This window comes from Ascidiella aspersa, chromosome 5 (genome assembly GCF_963924565.1).
Source record: "Ascidiella aspersa chromosome 5, kaAscAspe10.2, whole genome shotgun sequence".
NCBI classification, from domain to species: Eukaryota; Metazoa; Chordata; class Ascidiacea; order Phlebobranchia; family Ascidiidae; genus Ascidiella; species Ascidiella aspersa.
Window position 1 is genome coordinate 25,941,690 of NC_139451.1, and position 16,933 is coordinate 25,958,622.

General features: G+C 38.6%; 1 protein-coding gene across 1 annotated transcript; it reads left to right on the forward strand.

Moving 5' to 3' along the window:
* The first annotated feature begins 749 nt into the window (after nt 1-749).
* LOC146145636 (uncharacterized) lies at nt 750-5,111 on the forward strand. Its single transcript, XM_083390633.1, has 3 exons — nt 750-890; nt 1,730-1,771; nt 4,935-5,111. The coding sequence occupies exons 1-3, from the start codon at nt 750-752 to the stop codon at nt 5,109-5,111; spliced, it is 360 nt and encodes a 119-aa protein (XP_083246759.1).
* The last annotated feature ends 11,822 nt before the right edge of the window (nt 5,112-16,933 follow it).

Sequence of the window (16,933 nt, forward strand, 5' to 3'; positions counted from 1 at the left end):
CGGCATGTTATGCGATTATTATTATGGGCGTTAGCAGATGTAACAGCTGACAGGCTAAATTGTAAATCAGTTGGAAAATATCAAATTTTGTTGTCGTGCACTGCACACATGCGTTCATTTTTCTGAAGGTCAATGGGGGCTTTAAACGTTTGCGCAATATGTTTTCCCTAAAACAATAATTCACTTGTTGTGTAGCAGGCCTGTAAAAAATGTTAAATAACATCAGCTGGTGCTTGAACACTTATCAATGGCTTTCAAGAGGTTAGCGGCGGCCATATAGTGACAGTGTTGGTAAAGCGTACATTAAACTACTAACCGCGCTTAATGAGAAAACAGCACGCGTTGGCTTAAGGCTAGCTGTTGCGCGAAAGGCCTCCTACTTAAGGAATAGCTAAATTGTTGTATGGGCAGCAGGCATGTGCGCTGGACCATTACAAGTGACCGGCCTTGTTACAACGCGTTATGTGTGAACCGGACGACGTTAGCCGTTAGACGCTAACGCTTGACGTTAACGCGTCTAGTGTGAACCAGACTGCCTCCAGGCTTTTTTAAAAGCCAGCTGTTCTAATTCACGGGGCTTGCAGTCTGTCGACGTCATGACAGGATACAGTGGATGTTTCTCTACTACAGTAAGATTTATTGATAGCCTACACCTTGCAGTACAGGGCAGGTCTAACCACTCACCACGCTCATTTTGTTCCAAAACTGCAGGAACGTATAAACGCATTAGAACCGTGGGCTGGCAAAAAATGCGACAGGGTTACTTTCTTGTTGGAATAGTTTCACTGGCCATCTTTGGGTTTCTGTTGATTTACTACATTCAGGATTGCCGTCAAAGCCAAGGAGAAGTAAAATCTTTAAGAAAAAGAATACAGGCCTTGACGTCTGAGGTAAGAAAAAGGAAAGGTGCCAATATCGTTGACCTATAGTTGCCTAACCTAATACTATAACTGATTAACTGTATATTTAGCGGTGTCAATTATTAACACGGCAAAATGCAGGTAGATACAGACAGTGTTTTTTAAGGTGTTTTGGGGGACCGAAACGGTCCCCCAAATTTCTCCAGCGGTTGCCCAAATTTTGGACTTGCAACTTTTTGGTATTTAAATGAAACACTTGCGGTCTGTTAAAACTACTTAGCGGTCACCCAAACCAAACCTCAAAAAAAAAACCTGGATTTAGAGGTTTAAACACGGCGTTACTACGCTACGCGACACTACGCTACGCTACAGAAAACGTAGTTCCTACTGTCATGTACGCGCTAATGGTCGCAAGTACAGATAGACCAAAGTTACAGCTTTTAAATCGCGCGTTTTGCGCGCGGTAAACAAAATAAAGAAGTACTGAACGTCATAAATTTCAAATCGAAAGGGTACGAGGTTAAAAAAAATTAAAGAACCCCAGGTTAAAACAAATTGCAATAATGGCCACCCTATGCGACTAACGCCTATGCAATTTTTAAAACAAGATAACGCAATATGCGTTTTTGGGTTTAGTTCGAACTTTAGACGTGATTTAAGTGCAGCGTTTCAGCTGTGGAGTCATTATGTCATTATCTCACATATATATATTGAGCAATGCTCGCTAGCGAACGACACGCATCTTACTATTACATGACTTATGACGGCACGTAATAAAATTAATTTTCCCAAAAAACTGCAACAGGCGTTCAACTGAATATCTACAACTTGCAAGTAAAACGAAAACAAAATGTTATGCTGTTTTTCAGATTTATTCCAAAGAAAAGAACTTAGACCAGGAAGAGATCAAAGTAAGCACCATCTTACAATAGTCCTATGTTTATAGGTTTTTGTGTATAAGATAGTGTGTTGCCAAATTTTGTTTGGATAAAATGCCGCCCAGGCAGACTTATTTTTACAGTTCCTGAGCTTTGCCTATCAAAACGGCTGACCTAGGCCAGTGCTTCGCAATAGTTAATTCAAATCAAGTCATTCACAGTAACTTATATGCACTTAACCTATAACTCATTAACGTCTGTTGCCTTTTAAATGCAATTTATTCAATATCATATTCTTAAACTGCATTGAAAAAGGTAAAAGGTTAATTAGTTTGATTTAAAAACAGTTTATCAGAAAATGGGCTAAAGTAAATTGCTTTTTGCGGGCCGGGCCCGGCACTAGATACATGCATTGTGTTAAAAGTACAAATAAATACATCGCATTTGGTATGAAACAAAGATTTAAAACCTACCCAACCCACGTGTTTTACGCTTTTCCACTAACGCTCCAGCATGAGAGTGTTTACTGCAAAATACTGCTCGTGGAAAATGTTAATCTGGGTACCCCGGTGTGCCGCATACGTTGTTTCAATTGATAATACTCGGAAATGGTTAAGGATGCGGTTATTTGTTATGCATCGCTATAGATAGGGTGTACAACTGTACGTACCAGTGTTTCTCAACCTTTTTCACCCCAGGGCGCACTCGTAAACCTTTAAAAATGTGGCGGCGCACCTGACGAGCGAGTCGACTGCTAACTTCGTTTGGATATTGTGTTTTTTGCTGTCAGTTTTTATTACACCAGGCTCCTAATTTTATTATCTATAAAGAAGCTTGCGGAGTCGGTTAAAAATAACCCGACTCCAACTCTCGAGTTCGACTCCGGCCAAATGTGCGATTTGGTCAAATTCCGAGTCCGGCTGCCACTCTACAGCCTTTATTTCGCCCATTTACGTAACCAAATTAAGGTGGATTTTCAACTATCCCCTCATAGGGGTGTCACATATCTCATCCACCCACAAACCATTGCTGGAAAATATCCACCATGATATTCCGCCTTTTCAATTTGCTGTTGGCGGCATTATCAGTTTTAAAATTGGTACTGCGCACGTCGGACTCGGGACTCGGGACTCAGGCAGTCCGACTTCAGCAAAACAAATCGACTATACGATACGTAGAGTCCCAAATCTGACTCGACTCCACATTTAAAATACGATGTGCTTAATAAGACAGGCCTAAATAAAAATAAAAAAAATAAAATAGGCCTTTTATGTTGTAAATTATCAAAACACAGTTAGTTAGAGCTCGATGGAAACACAGAAGAAGCCCCAAAGCAACAACATCTAACTCGGAATAAATCCAAAATTTAACTGAATAAGACCTAAATGGACAAAATAACGCCCAAAACAGTAAAAACAGGATATGGCCTGGGACGGTTAAGGGACATCTTCTTGGCATCGGCCGTTTTGGTGTCGACGTTTGGGTGCCCTAGTTTAAAATGCCGTTAGGGCGCCGCTGTTTTGGCACTGCATTGGTTGCCTCTGTTTGGGGTTAGGCGCGAGTTATGGGAATTTGGTTTATGGTTTAAATTATTAGTGGAGTTTTTGTTGAAGTTTTGGGTGTGGTTTGGGGTTAGGTAAAAAGTTATAAAGGCCTTATTCTTGGAATTTAGGCCTTATTCGGACGAATTTTTAGGCCTTATTCGGACGAATTGTCTTATTTTGATTTAAACGTTATTACAAGTATTAGGCACTAGTCCTATTTTTTCTTATTCCGAAGTGTTTTTTTATGCCGAAGTTGATGTTGTTTTAATTGCGGTCTTATGGCGAAAGCCCCGCTAGATATGTTGCAATAGTTGGGTGTAAAACGATTAGGCGCCGCCACAGCCTTATATGGGCCATGTTTTTTAAACGGCGGTGTTTGTAGACACTGTTTTGAAACTGGACTGTTGGTCCGATAGGGGTTTGGGTATGTTTTCTATTGGTCCTCTTTCGACGTTGATGTTATTCTAATTTTGGTCTTATTGCTGGAATCCACTTTTAGTCGCAAATTCTAAAATAATACAGAATTTTTGTAACATTTTTTCCCATTTTCTCGCGGCGCACCTGGCAACCTCCCGCGGCGCATCAGTGCGCCGCGCCGCACCGGTTGAGAAACGCTGGTACATACAGTCAAGAGTCATACACTCATTAGTGATTATGCATTGATTTGGATTAGGGTTATCAAAATGCTTAGGGTGATATTATAAAATTTAATTTCCTGAAAATTCCACTTTTCTAATGATTTATTCCCCAATCCATTTAAAATACTTCGTTAACCGGGTAAATAGACTCAATAATGCTTTTAGCTTATTTGCCCGGCTCGTTCGTTATCGCGTACACACCCCTTAGCTTGAAAGGCCTCTGTACAACATACGGCCAGCGATGTAATTACATTTTTCGATTGACATACTACAGTACTTATATTTTAAATAAGTGCGGGCTTGCTTTTGTATTGCGCGATTACACAAAACTGCTGTATGTTTGGCGAAATCAACAAGCGCAGAGTTTAGTCACGGGTTTAATAGAAGTAGATGTGTAAGCGTGTAATAATTCTTGATCAATTCATAGCTGAGCAAACGTTACAGCTCGCGAGTCGCGTTTTAAATGTAGTGCTTTAATAAACGGTCGCGTAAAGTGGATAAACGTGTTGAGAACTTTGCCACTCTTCTGTACGCGGATCTGTGAGTTTGTGGGCTGCAACACAGTGAGTTTGTAAAAACATAATCACGATCTGCTCGGCAATGAGGCAAATTTCAAAAACAATAGTTCCTGCTAATTTGTCTATGTAAATCTTGTTTGTTTAAACTTCTATCCGTTTTTATATGTTTTTGTCCGTTATCTATCCGACCCAAAAGCGCTATTCACACTATGTCATGTTGCACCGTGTGGCTCATAAATCCACCAAAGTGCAGTTTCTGTCAAATTAGACTACGAATGCGAGTTTCAAGCGAATCCATTTATGTGCCTAATTTATCACATATCCTTTTAAATTAATGTATTCTAATATTAGCGCGTGTTCTTCCAACTGGCTAGACATAACGTGTTAATTATAATCCAACCTCTGTGTAATGCCACAAACAAAGTGCATTTTGCGTCTCTGAAGCGGACCTACACATACCTATAGTAATAACACGCGATACTCGTTCCGTTTCTAGCTGGAAGACATATGGAAAGGCGTTATGGACATGGCCAACAGGGCCTGCCTCTCGAAACACCTAAAAAGTCTGGTTCTGAGCTCAGCTGAGCGAAACGAGCGCGCCAACTGCATACGCCACTTTGGAGACATCATAAAAGACGTGGTAGAAGACATGACCCACACCTACCAGCTCTAACACAACCTGGCGTTTGTAGCGCGTCATTATTCGACTTCGAAAAAATATTTTCCTTCTTCGAAGAAGATTTCGCAGTGGGCCGTGGTTTGATGGTCTCTGATATCTAGACGGGTGCCATGCTACAAATATCGAACAAAACGAAACACTGCTCTATCAGGCGTGGTTTTCAGGTTGTTAACATACTGTGTGCGTTGTATGTATTAACAAATGACCGAGCCGAAGTTGCTGTGTGTAAACATACAAACCATGTTATAGAGCAGGGCTACTCAACTATTTTAGCCTAGGTTCAGTTACAAAAGTGTAAAATTTGCTAAGGTCTGTTATAACTCTCATGAAATAATTTACAGTCATAGAAAATGTATTCCGGTCTAATTTGCATATGCTCTTCGCTTTAACAGAGAATTCTGTAATGTCCGTTACCAGAAAAGCGTTACTAGAAATTTTCAATATACAGCAGCAATTGTTTGCCAAGAGAAAACTCATCAAATCGCGTTGCTAAGTAAGTACTGAGACATATAAGGTCCGGATTCAACACTGAAAATGTCCGCATTTGGACCGCGGTCCAGCAGTTGAGTAGCCCTGTTATAGAGGGTGTAGCCCACTTAGGTTTGATTGCGATCGACAGAAAAATTTTTTGAGGCTCGCGATTGACTGGTTAAAAAGTCACAAGAATACTTACTAAACATTTTGAGCGTTAATTTCCAAGCCAGCGATGGAGGTTAATTTGTTACGGCAAAAAACGCTTTTTTAAGCTTGTCCAGACAGCAATTGGTCATTTTAATGATCCACATGTGTTCGACAGCTGCTGTAATGACGTAGCAAATATACGACGCAAGCGACCAGGTGAAATGTGGCTATCGACCGGTCGATCGCGATTGACATGTTGGCTACCACTGTTATAGAGCAATTGTGTGTAATCTTTTTTTTATCACGCCATTCTTTTGTAATAGCCACGCCTTGCCACGGTATAGGTATAAAATATGTATCATACTTAAACGTTTTGGTAGGGTGAGATAAGTACCATCAAGATATTTGTGATTCAGTGTTAAGTTTACTAGTGCACAGCTAGGTTCGGACGTAGGATATTTTAATTTGTTGAAAAAGGGCCGTTTTATGCCTCAACGGAGACTTAAACATCAATAAAAAAGCACACAATAGCCCGAATGGTAAAAATGTTTTCGCACTCTTACCAATGTTGTAGACAAATCATTTTAAAATGACTTGAGTCACGGTCAAGTCATTTGTGAAATAACTTAAGTCCAAATCATATCTATTAACAAAATAACAAGTTAAGTCCCAGTCAAAGTCACCATCAGTTGACCAAGTCAAGTCACTAGAGCAAGCCATCTACAAGTCAAGTCAAGATATAAAATAGTTAAACTCTTAAACTCTTCTGATTGTTATGAGCAATTGCTCAGCTAAAAAAACAAAACTAAAGCAATGTTTTGCGTGCCAAAATTGAGTAGCACTTTTTGATATTCAAATTTTAAAAACTAAAATCACCTAGGTCAGGAGATGATTTTTCAGGGCACGCCGAATGATTTAACGCGACCATTATATCACCATAAGAAAGTGCAACCATAACATCACTAACAGTCTACCACATCATTAAAATTCTTATTATATGATTAGCTCTAACTAAATGGTTGCACATAATTTCAGTTTATCTCACGAATAAGTGCCTTGACTGTTGTATTTAACTTTTTTTGTGGGCGTTAAACTTGATGTTTACGACTAACCGTTCATATTACGTCACAATGCCCCATAAGTGGCGTGACAAAGCAGGACATTCTACATCAGTTGTTCTCAACCGCAGTTTCGCGTCAAATTTCCTGCCGGTCCGCAATATATATTTCAATCTTATATCTCAATTGCGAAATGCAAGATGTTGAAGGCTGCTTGTCCATCAAATTTAAAACTTCAGTTCCGTAATTCGCCAGTTCCGTAATTGGCAGCATTGCGACGTAACATAGAGTTAATGGACTACTTTGGACTTTATCGTACGCCACAATCCTGCAAGTGTTGTGCCCAACTGTTTAAAATTAGGCTACAACTTGTTCAAGTCTTATAAACTTCAAGTCACTGGACTTGAAAAACTTCAATAAAACCACGTATGATATCAAAAAGACAGCAGCAAATTTCTCATTTCATTGAAGTTTCCGTTATTTGCTTTTAAGTTGAATACTTTTGTCGTAATTACATTTTGGCTTGATTTTAATTTTTGAAGGTCAAACGGTCCGCAAAACTCGATTGAAAGTTTTACCGGTCCGTATGCTAAAAAGGTTGAGAACCACTGTTCTGAGAAAACAGCTGAGAAACCAACTTAAAGCGAAACTAATAGTTAACACTTGTAGGTATCGGCTGGTAAGCATCAAAGTATTTTCCAAAAAGATAGGTAATTAGATGTAAGATCTCAGTAGGGCTGCGGAGTCAGACTCGAGACGGACGTGTGCGGCATGCGCAGTACCAAATTTCGAAACTGATGAGACAGCATACTGTAAATTGCTAAGGGGGAATAGCATATGCTGGTGACATATTTTCCATAAGCCCTATAAATATATTGCGGAATATCCACCTTGTTTAAGTTACGTAAATTGGTGAAATACAGGCTGTAGAGGGACTCGGTGAAATCGCATATTCGGCCGGAGTCGGACTCGGGTTGTTTTTAACCAACTCCGCAGCCTTGATTGCCAGCGCAAAGCTAAACAAAGAAAATTGTTTGGCACGCGAGTTGTTGATATTTTGACATTATTCATTATCTTAAGTCCAAGTCAAGTCAAGTCAAGCCAAACATTACAGAAAGCAAACAAAGAAAAATAGGAACGTTTATAATTGTGAAAAATATATATATGTAATACGTTTCGTGTCCCTGTTAACCCTTGGATCCGCCCCTATTCATAGAAATGTTGATTAAAGTGTCAACACCATTATGATTGATTGCTTGGTTCCCGACATGTGTATACTGATTCCTACCCTTTGTGTATAGCGTTCGTGATAACAATTTAATTCAATGAGAACGGCCAGCAATATGTTTCTAGTCACGTCAATAAAAATAAGGAATTTTTTTAGGATAAAGAGCTAGGACTACTTAGTGTTGCAGACAACTTTTGTTTTCGACTGATGTGGTAGCTTAGATACTGGACAGTGATCCGATACAAAATGTATCCAAGTTTTACCAGGCTAGCGATTTCAGGCGGGGGTGGGCAAGCTGCGACTTTTTGACAGGATTTTTGTCTCTTTCGGCGAAAGACGACTAATGTCAAAATTTAAAAAGTGGTCTGAAGTTCAATGTTTCCTCTATCAAGGTATATTTCATCGTCAAACATGAGCGTTGCTTTTTCACACCCAACTAAGCTACCCTTTGTAATGTAACATTGCATTGCGACTGTTTTGCATTTGTGAAACCATACTGGGACTATGTTCGGCGGTTGCAACAAAATGTGTTATTTAAATACGGTGTGTTGTACCCAGGGTTTTAGCTTTGTCAGTTGAGACCCTCGGGCAAACTATACTCAAGGGCGCCCAGGTGCGGATATTAGTTTATTAGTTTTTTCGAAAGGCCAGGAAAAATGTTTAAACACGACGGCGTAAGTTACGCCAAAACACGACGTTGTTTAACAACTAATATTATAAACACCTGCCCTTCTCGATTAAATTCGTTCACAAATGTCAAGTAAATCTCTGGTCGCGCGAAACGAGAAAAACTGGGGTCAGCACACGGTGCAACATGTCATGGTACGGAACCTTTGGGTTGAACATATTTACACGGTCAAAAAACGTAGAACAAGTGTGGTTTCTCGCAAAGCGTGAAAAGGTTTTGCCTTTCTATTAGAGGAATTCAAATAAAAATTACTTCTGAGGGGGTCGTGGCGTGGTGACCCCTCTGGATCCACCTCTGGAGGCATCCATTCTTGGTAATATTCAGTTAAATATTTTTTTCAGTTTATAGTGTTGTAGCGAACCTACCGATGTGCATCCACGTTCATCGAAGCGTGCAGATCGCCTTTTTCCTATTTCGCAATTGTACATTTATAAACGCGTGTTTGTGCTTTTGCTACCTCTTTACCTTAACTTAACCATGTCGCAGCTACACAATTAAAGCACCAACCGCTTTACTGGTGACCCCGCGTCTTCAAAACGTTTTTTGAAGGTCAAAAGAAGAAATTGAACAACTGGAGTCTAAACAAAGTTAGTTGAATGACTATCGCCTGTTCTACAAAGCTTCCCACGTTCTGGGAAACACAGCTAGGATTTTGGCTACTCGGCTCGACACAACGCAATCGAAGAGCGCTTGCTTTCGGCATCTGCGCTTTCCCGATAGGAACGCGCAACGCAGCAGCTAATCAGCATGCCTTCACTTTGGGACAACCAAGACGCAATGCTCTTCGCTTTAGTTGTTTATTCTTTCCCGGCAGGAACGGCAGCGCAACTATTCAACTTCAATCAAGAGGCAGCGTTCATTTCTTCCATTTTCTACCCGTTCCCGGTAGGAACATAAAGCGCGACTTTTTGTTTATAAACACGTTTTCTCGGGCGAACAGAAACACCTGTTTCACGAGAGTAGATGCCCGCTCTACTCGAGACGTTTTCTCGTTGGCACACTCGTCCCTGGTGGCTACAACGCATGCCGGAGGATATTCGATTGGCAAGGCCGCAGAAGAAAGCTGCTGCTTTCACGCTCGTCTTGAACGTCGCACAAACCCTTCAAAGGATCCGTTCCCAAGACAGCCCATGCAAGCTCGCCAACTATTTTCGCCGTCCATGCAACCCGCAATATTCACTACGTCACCGACATGGTGTAGTTGAGAGCGAATTGAACTCGCCCACATGCATTTAGTCGCTTGACCATGGCCAATGTTCTCAAAAGTGACTAACGAAGCAACCCGACGAACTTCCCTGCAACCTACGCAACTTCACACATGCCCGCTTCTGGAGGGGGTTTCTGTTGGGAACCTACCGATGTGCATCCACGTTCATCGAAGCGTGCAGATCGCCTTTTTCCTATTTCGCAATTGTACATTTATAAACGCGTGTTTGTGCTTTTGCTACCCCTTTACCTTGACTTAACCATGTCGCAGCTGAGCAATAAAGCACCAACCGCTTTAGTGTTTCTGTTCTTGATAATATTTTCGAAAAATATAAATAAGTTCAATTATTTATTTTATTGCAATTATAAATATATTTGCTAAACTCAGTAAGTTGCTAAAATTACTATCTTAAAAAGTTCCATATGTGCAAAAGTGTTTGAAACAGCCCTTACTGGTGGTTAAGACAAAATTGTTTACCAGGGCGCCCATTTTTCAACAATATTCAGTTAAGATAGTTCTCTAAGCTGAAAAAAGGCGTTTCTATTATCAACAATGTTTCCGAAAAATGCAAATAATTGGAGTTATTATTTTACTTATTTTATTGCATCTCTAAAAAGTAATTATTGCGAATACTAAGAAGAATAATTTACTGTTGTTTTAAACCTGCCAGTTTTATGAGTGCAAAACTGTTTGAAACAGGATTCGTGGGAGGTAAAAAACAAACAAAAAAAAACAGATAAAAAATATATTTTGAACGAACTATATGCGCCAGAAGGTTCCGCGTGAATATTCCCAATAAAAAACAAACAAGTCCACAATAGTTTTAGGTTTTAACTCTATTATTTTACAATAAATTCCAGCAAAGTGTTGTCCTAGCTTCGAGTGAATCAGTGTTATAGTTACAGCCCTGGTTGTTGCACGGCCTATCCTCGAATACTCTGGCTTGGTTGTTCAAAAAATTCATCATAACTAAACCGTCACCAGCACGCGGTTCTTTTCGAACTACCGAAATTCCAGAAGCCATTCGCGTTTTAAAATATAAATATTTCGCGTTTCATACCTGTGATGATGATTTGCAGTGTTGCAATGGCTTACGTCAATTTAGAGTCACTGTTTTTTTTTTTTGATTAACCTCTTTCAGAAATAACTTGATATGGAGTCTTTGAGTCAAATGACTTAGGTTAAAATCAAAGTTCTCATCAATTTTTATAAAATTGGGTTATTTATCCTAATTTTGGAAGCAAACAATTTCTTGCTGTATGTCGCATTTGGTTATTCTTTGATTTATTGCATAAATCGAACGAGTTTGCCTATTTAAATAGTTGAAAGTTTGATTTTTGTTCCGGACTTGGAATGCCATGGGCACTAATGGCCAGCTGATGACTTGAACTGAAGCATAGCACTGCAGTGTTGATTGAACTTTAGTAAATTTAAAGTGCGTTAAATTTTACCGCAGTGTTTATATAGGAGCATACAGCATAGACTACAACATTTTAGAGGTGACATTAACCAGGTGTCTTTCGATGCGGTCTCCCTCGCATTTTGCATCTATAGTGATGACGTCATTTAGTATTGGGTCGGCAAAACGTTTGCGTAAAATATCCCATATCAGAATGAAATTCGAAGTACTATACAACCCTACATTTAATGCATAAGGAAAGGCTTACAACTATTCCAATATAGCTGTGGACTCTGAACGGCCGACCTGCAGGCTAAGTCACAAAAAGGAGGTTGTCACGTGTAAACGCGCACCTTGTCCTAACGTATAATGACGTCAGTCTCCAAATCCTGGGGTAATGACGCCAAATTCACACAGAACAAACAAGTAGCAGCGAAGCACGTAACACAGCATCGAATACTTTCATGTGGCACGATAGGACGAAGCACGGTTTCTAAACAACAAAGTCCACTGCTAAGCAACGAACATAAACGTATTCACAGAGTAAAATAAACTTACAAATTATTTAGCGACGCAGGTCTATTCAATTAAATTCAGTTTTCCACATTTGCTTATTTGTTTAAGTTTCGCTAAACACCTATTCCAACAATGAGTTACTTATTAGCAAGGTACAGCACAGCTTTTCCAACTTATTTAGCAAATAAACGGCAAACATAGCAATTGAGAAAACAAAGCCAATTCCAAAACCTTTGTTACGTCGGGTTAGAGTTACGCAGGCCAGTAAACAACAACATCGGTATAACGTGAATTTGAAAATGTAACAATAGAAACTAAAGAATATCGACGTCTTGTTTTATTTTGTTCGTTTTTGTTATGCCAATAGCCCGTGTTAAATTGGACGTCCCTGATTTTTTACAACAGCCCTTATCGAATTTCAACGTCCCGTAAGCAGCTCTTTTGAAATGTACGCTATAGTGCCATGGTATGCGTGGCTAAAAAGGATTCCTCAAACAGACTCTAACACACCGCCAAGGCAAACACGATTTACGCGAAACTCAAACGATTCATTGCGTTAAGGTCGTTCGTAAACGAAAGCAGAACGTCAGCACCCGACGGGCGTGTCATATTACGATTGAGAAAAGGCTCGAATGGTGCAATCACAAATTGTCAACCCGACAATTTGAGGAACTAGTTTTTTACATAGCGCATCACTTGGTGTGCATTGTTTGTAGGTCTGTGCCGGATTTTAGGAAATAAAGGTGGTATAAACTGATTTGTACGTACAGCGGTTAGACATTTTTCCTAAAAACTTAATCGAATGGAGAATAGTGCTGGAATACCATTGGTAAGCAGCGTTGATGGAAGGTTTCAGGTAAGACATACATTAAGAGACAAGGTTGGTGCAAAACTGGCACTGGGGTTGATTTGCTTTTTATCCATTTAAAGTGCAACAAATGAAAAATAAATGCTAACAAACTTTGTATTCAGATGTAATGCGCCTGTATTGTAAGTAGTTTAAATAATACTGCTGGGCTTTACTCTTTTAGATCAAATGCAGTGTTTATAAAATTCAATAGCTCGCCTATTAGTTCAAATAAATTGCGACGTATAAATTTGACTGAAATGTGTTTTAGCCCCGACATTTTGACGATTAGACATTACACAGACATCTAATGTAGTCACATTTATTCCAAAATAAATCATAGCGACATGATATACATGACTATATAGCAGGGGTTCTTAAACTGGGGTCCATAGACCCCTTGGGGGTCCGTGAGCTAGTTTTAGGGGGTCCATGAAGTCGTAATTAAAATGTTAGTGTATTTCTAAAAGGTAATAATTTATTCAAAAAATACAGTTTAATTGAAAATAAAACGGTTTTGCGCTAATTGTATTTAGACTCCATTTCACTTTCACACTTTTTAAACTGAAATCAGCAGATTTATAACGTCTATTTGCATTGTGACGTTTATTTATGACGTCATTTTGGAAAATCTTTTACCTACCGTGGTCCACGTGAGGCAAAACAAGTTTAGGGGTCCGCGGTAAAAAAAAGTTTAAGAACCCCTGCTATATAGGGATGTCCGAAAGTTTTGGATCGTAGTCAATACTTAATATAAGTGTTGTTATCAGTACCATACTATCTCAATAGGGTATTTCGGTGTCGATCCGATATCAAGTTAAAACACGAATAAAATATCTAACGTTGCGGTTCTCCCTCGAAAGGGAAGTTTATCAAAAAAAAAACAAATTAATAACTAATCAGTCAAAAAAATTATTTAAACCAAATTTGGAATAATAACCTGCGACGAAATTTCTCAACGTCATGTATTTGCTTCTTTGTGCATATAAGTTGTGTCGTCATTTGGTATTAGATCGGTTGGCGATGTTTATTGTTTGAAATGTTGAGTATCGATCTAGAAATAAACAAATTGCTAAACCCATACCCTCAATTCCCGCTGAGCTTGTGTATAATGGATTTTGTATTCTTCCTATTGTTTTTTATTTAAAACCTAGTTGCCAGACTCAGCAAACAAGGTACATCGTAAAAATGGGTTTAATAAAAACTCCTCATTTTCGAATTGTATTAGGTTTTTTTTAATTGCAGATCACTATATTTCATATTCTTCTCTAAATTGCTCTTCCACAAGACATATGTTCCTAATAATTAAAAAAAAACGAATAAATATCTTACAGGGTCTTGAGTGTTGTTGCAGGCATCTCAAACAACAAGGAGTGCATCTTCCAGCAGAATGAACTGCTTCACAGTAGTTCTGGTCGTTATTTTGCTCTTGTTAGTCGCTTTGACTGTCTTATACCTGAAGCGCAAAATGCTGTGAAGAACATGATAAGATAGTTTTGGAGCAGCCTGCCGCAAACAACATCGTTGGTATAGAATTGCGTTTCAACTGATTGACGGATATTACAATTCTTTTATAGTAAACGGCTGACATCGTGTTTTCAGCCTTACGCATTTTGCTATGATGACGCAATTCATAAAACTTGGCTCTGCAAAAAACAGGGAAGCTGCGTCATTGGAACCGATACCTTAACAAATGTCTACTACCGTGGTTGACATTGTCACTGGAAAACTAGTATCGCTTTCTCGAAATAATTACATGGCTTACGTTAAAATCTGTACTCACCCAAACTACTTGCTGAATACAGCGAGTCAAATATATACTCGATACAACTCTATGGAAAGAATGGGCTCTGGCTTGTGTCAGTCAACTGATGATATTGCATCATACCTATTGAACTATTCCATTTCACTTCAAGAAACACTTGTCTCACAATGAACATGACTTTAAACTCCAGCTATAATATAAGCGAAGACGCCGGTTCTCTCCAATACGACAAGTCCCAAAACACCGAACACATAAACAAGACTGTATGCACCACCTAATGAATAAACTCCATAAGTTATTTGAAATGGAAACATCTTTGATTTGCCTTCTAAAGAATAAATGTCAAGGCACAGTACACTGTGAAAGCATCCCCGGCGAAAACTATTCTTCCAATCTCGGCGGAACCTATTACTGGAGACCCCAAAACAATGCCCTCTTTATAAACGCGAATGTGCTAATATTGTAAAATGTCCTACAACTATTGATTTTTTTAAGCATTTTCGCTTTAAACAATTTTCTGCCAGCCTTTCACTTTAAGTAATAAATGAGCATAAACAAACGACTTTTATAAAATTTCCCACTGCTTTTTTTTGGTTATTTATACTTTTATTTGTTTAACTATAATCTAGTTATAAAGTTGTATACAAAGTTTACATTAAAAGTTAGTAAATTATAACTACAATAGTAGAAGGAGTGTTGGTTCATTTTAACAAGGCATCGTCTTTATTGTACAGCCGTTGTTCACATCTCGTTTTATTTTGCCCATTTCGTTTTATTTGCATTTTTCAGAATAGCAGACATTGTAAATTGTTTAGGCTTCCGATTGTAAATATTTCTCTTTGGGTTCAGCCAAGGGAAAAAAAATGCAAAATAAAATGTGTTTATCGTTTTGGCATGTTCTTCTCACCGGAATATTGCTGCAATCATTCGAACCGGAAAACTCGATACAAATTGTTTGGATTATTTTATTTTATGTGGTAAGCCAGTTCGTTTGTGCAATGAAATATCTGCACCCGGATACGTGGTGTAAAAATGGCTCGCATGTATGACAAAATACTGTTAAGCCTGCGCTATGCCTGTTTATTTTTGTTTTTCAGCTCTTTACGTGGCACTAAACAAATGTAAAACTGAAATCAACCTAAACCTTAACTAGAAATAAAAAATAAGGCCTAGTTTCAACAAAATGTTGGTGAATCACCAGTAGTGTGCGATAACCAATGAGTTATGTTCATAAGAAAAAAAAACACATCAAGGATTTTCGAACAACTAAATACAGCTTTAAGAAAAGTACCTACATGGGTAAACAAAAAAAACGCTTCAATATTAATGAATTCTATACACCTCGTGGAGTTTAACTAAATCTTTAGTAATGAATAAAAGTTTCATTAGAAGCACACATAGTTAACAACTGGACAAACTTAAACAATCACGTAAGGCAAATATTCGATGCAGCATGAATGACTGGAAATAATTTGCTTTTATTAACTTCAACAATGTTCCATGAAGCACCGGTTAAAAATCAATGATTTAACATAAACGACGTAAAAGTTTCTTTTATGAAAGTATTAATTCACTAAGACTAGATTCAACGTGATTTGCTTTATTATTTGTTTTGCAATATTAACAATTAGTGTGTAATAATAGGGTTGTGATTGCGTTGGCCTGTTGCTGCCGCAGTAGATGGCCTGTTGCTGCCGCAGTACCCACTGTCCTAAGAAAAATTAAAAGTCGATAAATCGTTGTTTTGTTTTGTTTTCAATAAAATATTATAATTATGGTAACACCCTTTACCAACCTAAAGCTTTAACAAAATAAGCGAATTGTGTAGTGTTCTGAAGATCAACGTTTTTGTGAAGACCCGTTTAGATTTCTGAAATAATTGTCATGCCCCTTCCCCACAACAAAAAATGTCATGCCACACTCCTTAACAAAAATTCAAGATCCGCGCCTAATTCGTGGGACCAAAAGGTTGACAAACACTGTGCTAAAGTTGCCTTTGAAAACTCAAAGTTCACTCTTCTAGAACATTGCAAAGCCAGGGCACTCTGTCTACCAAACTCGAATGACGAGTGAAAAATTGTTGTGTTTTTGTGCATAAACTGAAGGTTGGCTCAGTTTGAAGCATCGCAGTGTTATTGGTTTTTCATGTGCGTTGCGGGTTCAAAACTCAAGTACCAAGCAAAATACAAACGTACAGAGGTTCACAACTAATCGTAAACTAAAAAATCGGCCGAATTATTGTTGGAAAAAATGGATTGTTGTGGAAATAGACTCACAGATGAAAAGTCAAACGAACAAAGCTTGCCATTTTCACGCCCATTTCAGAAATGAGGAACTGTAGATAGTACCTTCAAATTTGTTAGGTATATACTCGCTGTAGTCCAAATTCTGCAAGAAAGGTTATGTAAATCATTGGACAATTTTGAGAAAGGCGAAAAAAAGCTGCTAATGAAATGATTTTTTTAACAGAAGGTAAGCTTCAAAAAA

What these genes read in the sequence shown, in the direction of transcription:
- LOC146145636 (XM_083390633.1), top strand. Translation starts at nt 750, where the DNA reads ATGCGACAGGGTTACTTTCTTGTTGGAATAGTTTCACTGGCCATCTTT. An exon ending in TACAGGCCTTGACGTCTGAG is followed by an intron (nt 891 to 1,729) that starts GTAAGAAAAAGG and finishes GCTGTTTTTCAG; the next exon opens with ATTTATTCCAAAGAAAAGAA. An exon ending in TAGACCAGGAAGAGATCAAA is followed by an intron (nt 1,772 to 4,934) that starts GTAAGCACCATC and finishes TTCCGTTTCTAG; the next exon opens with CTGGAAGACATATGGAAAGG.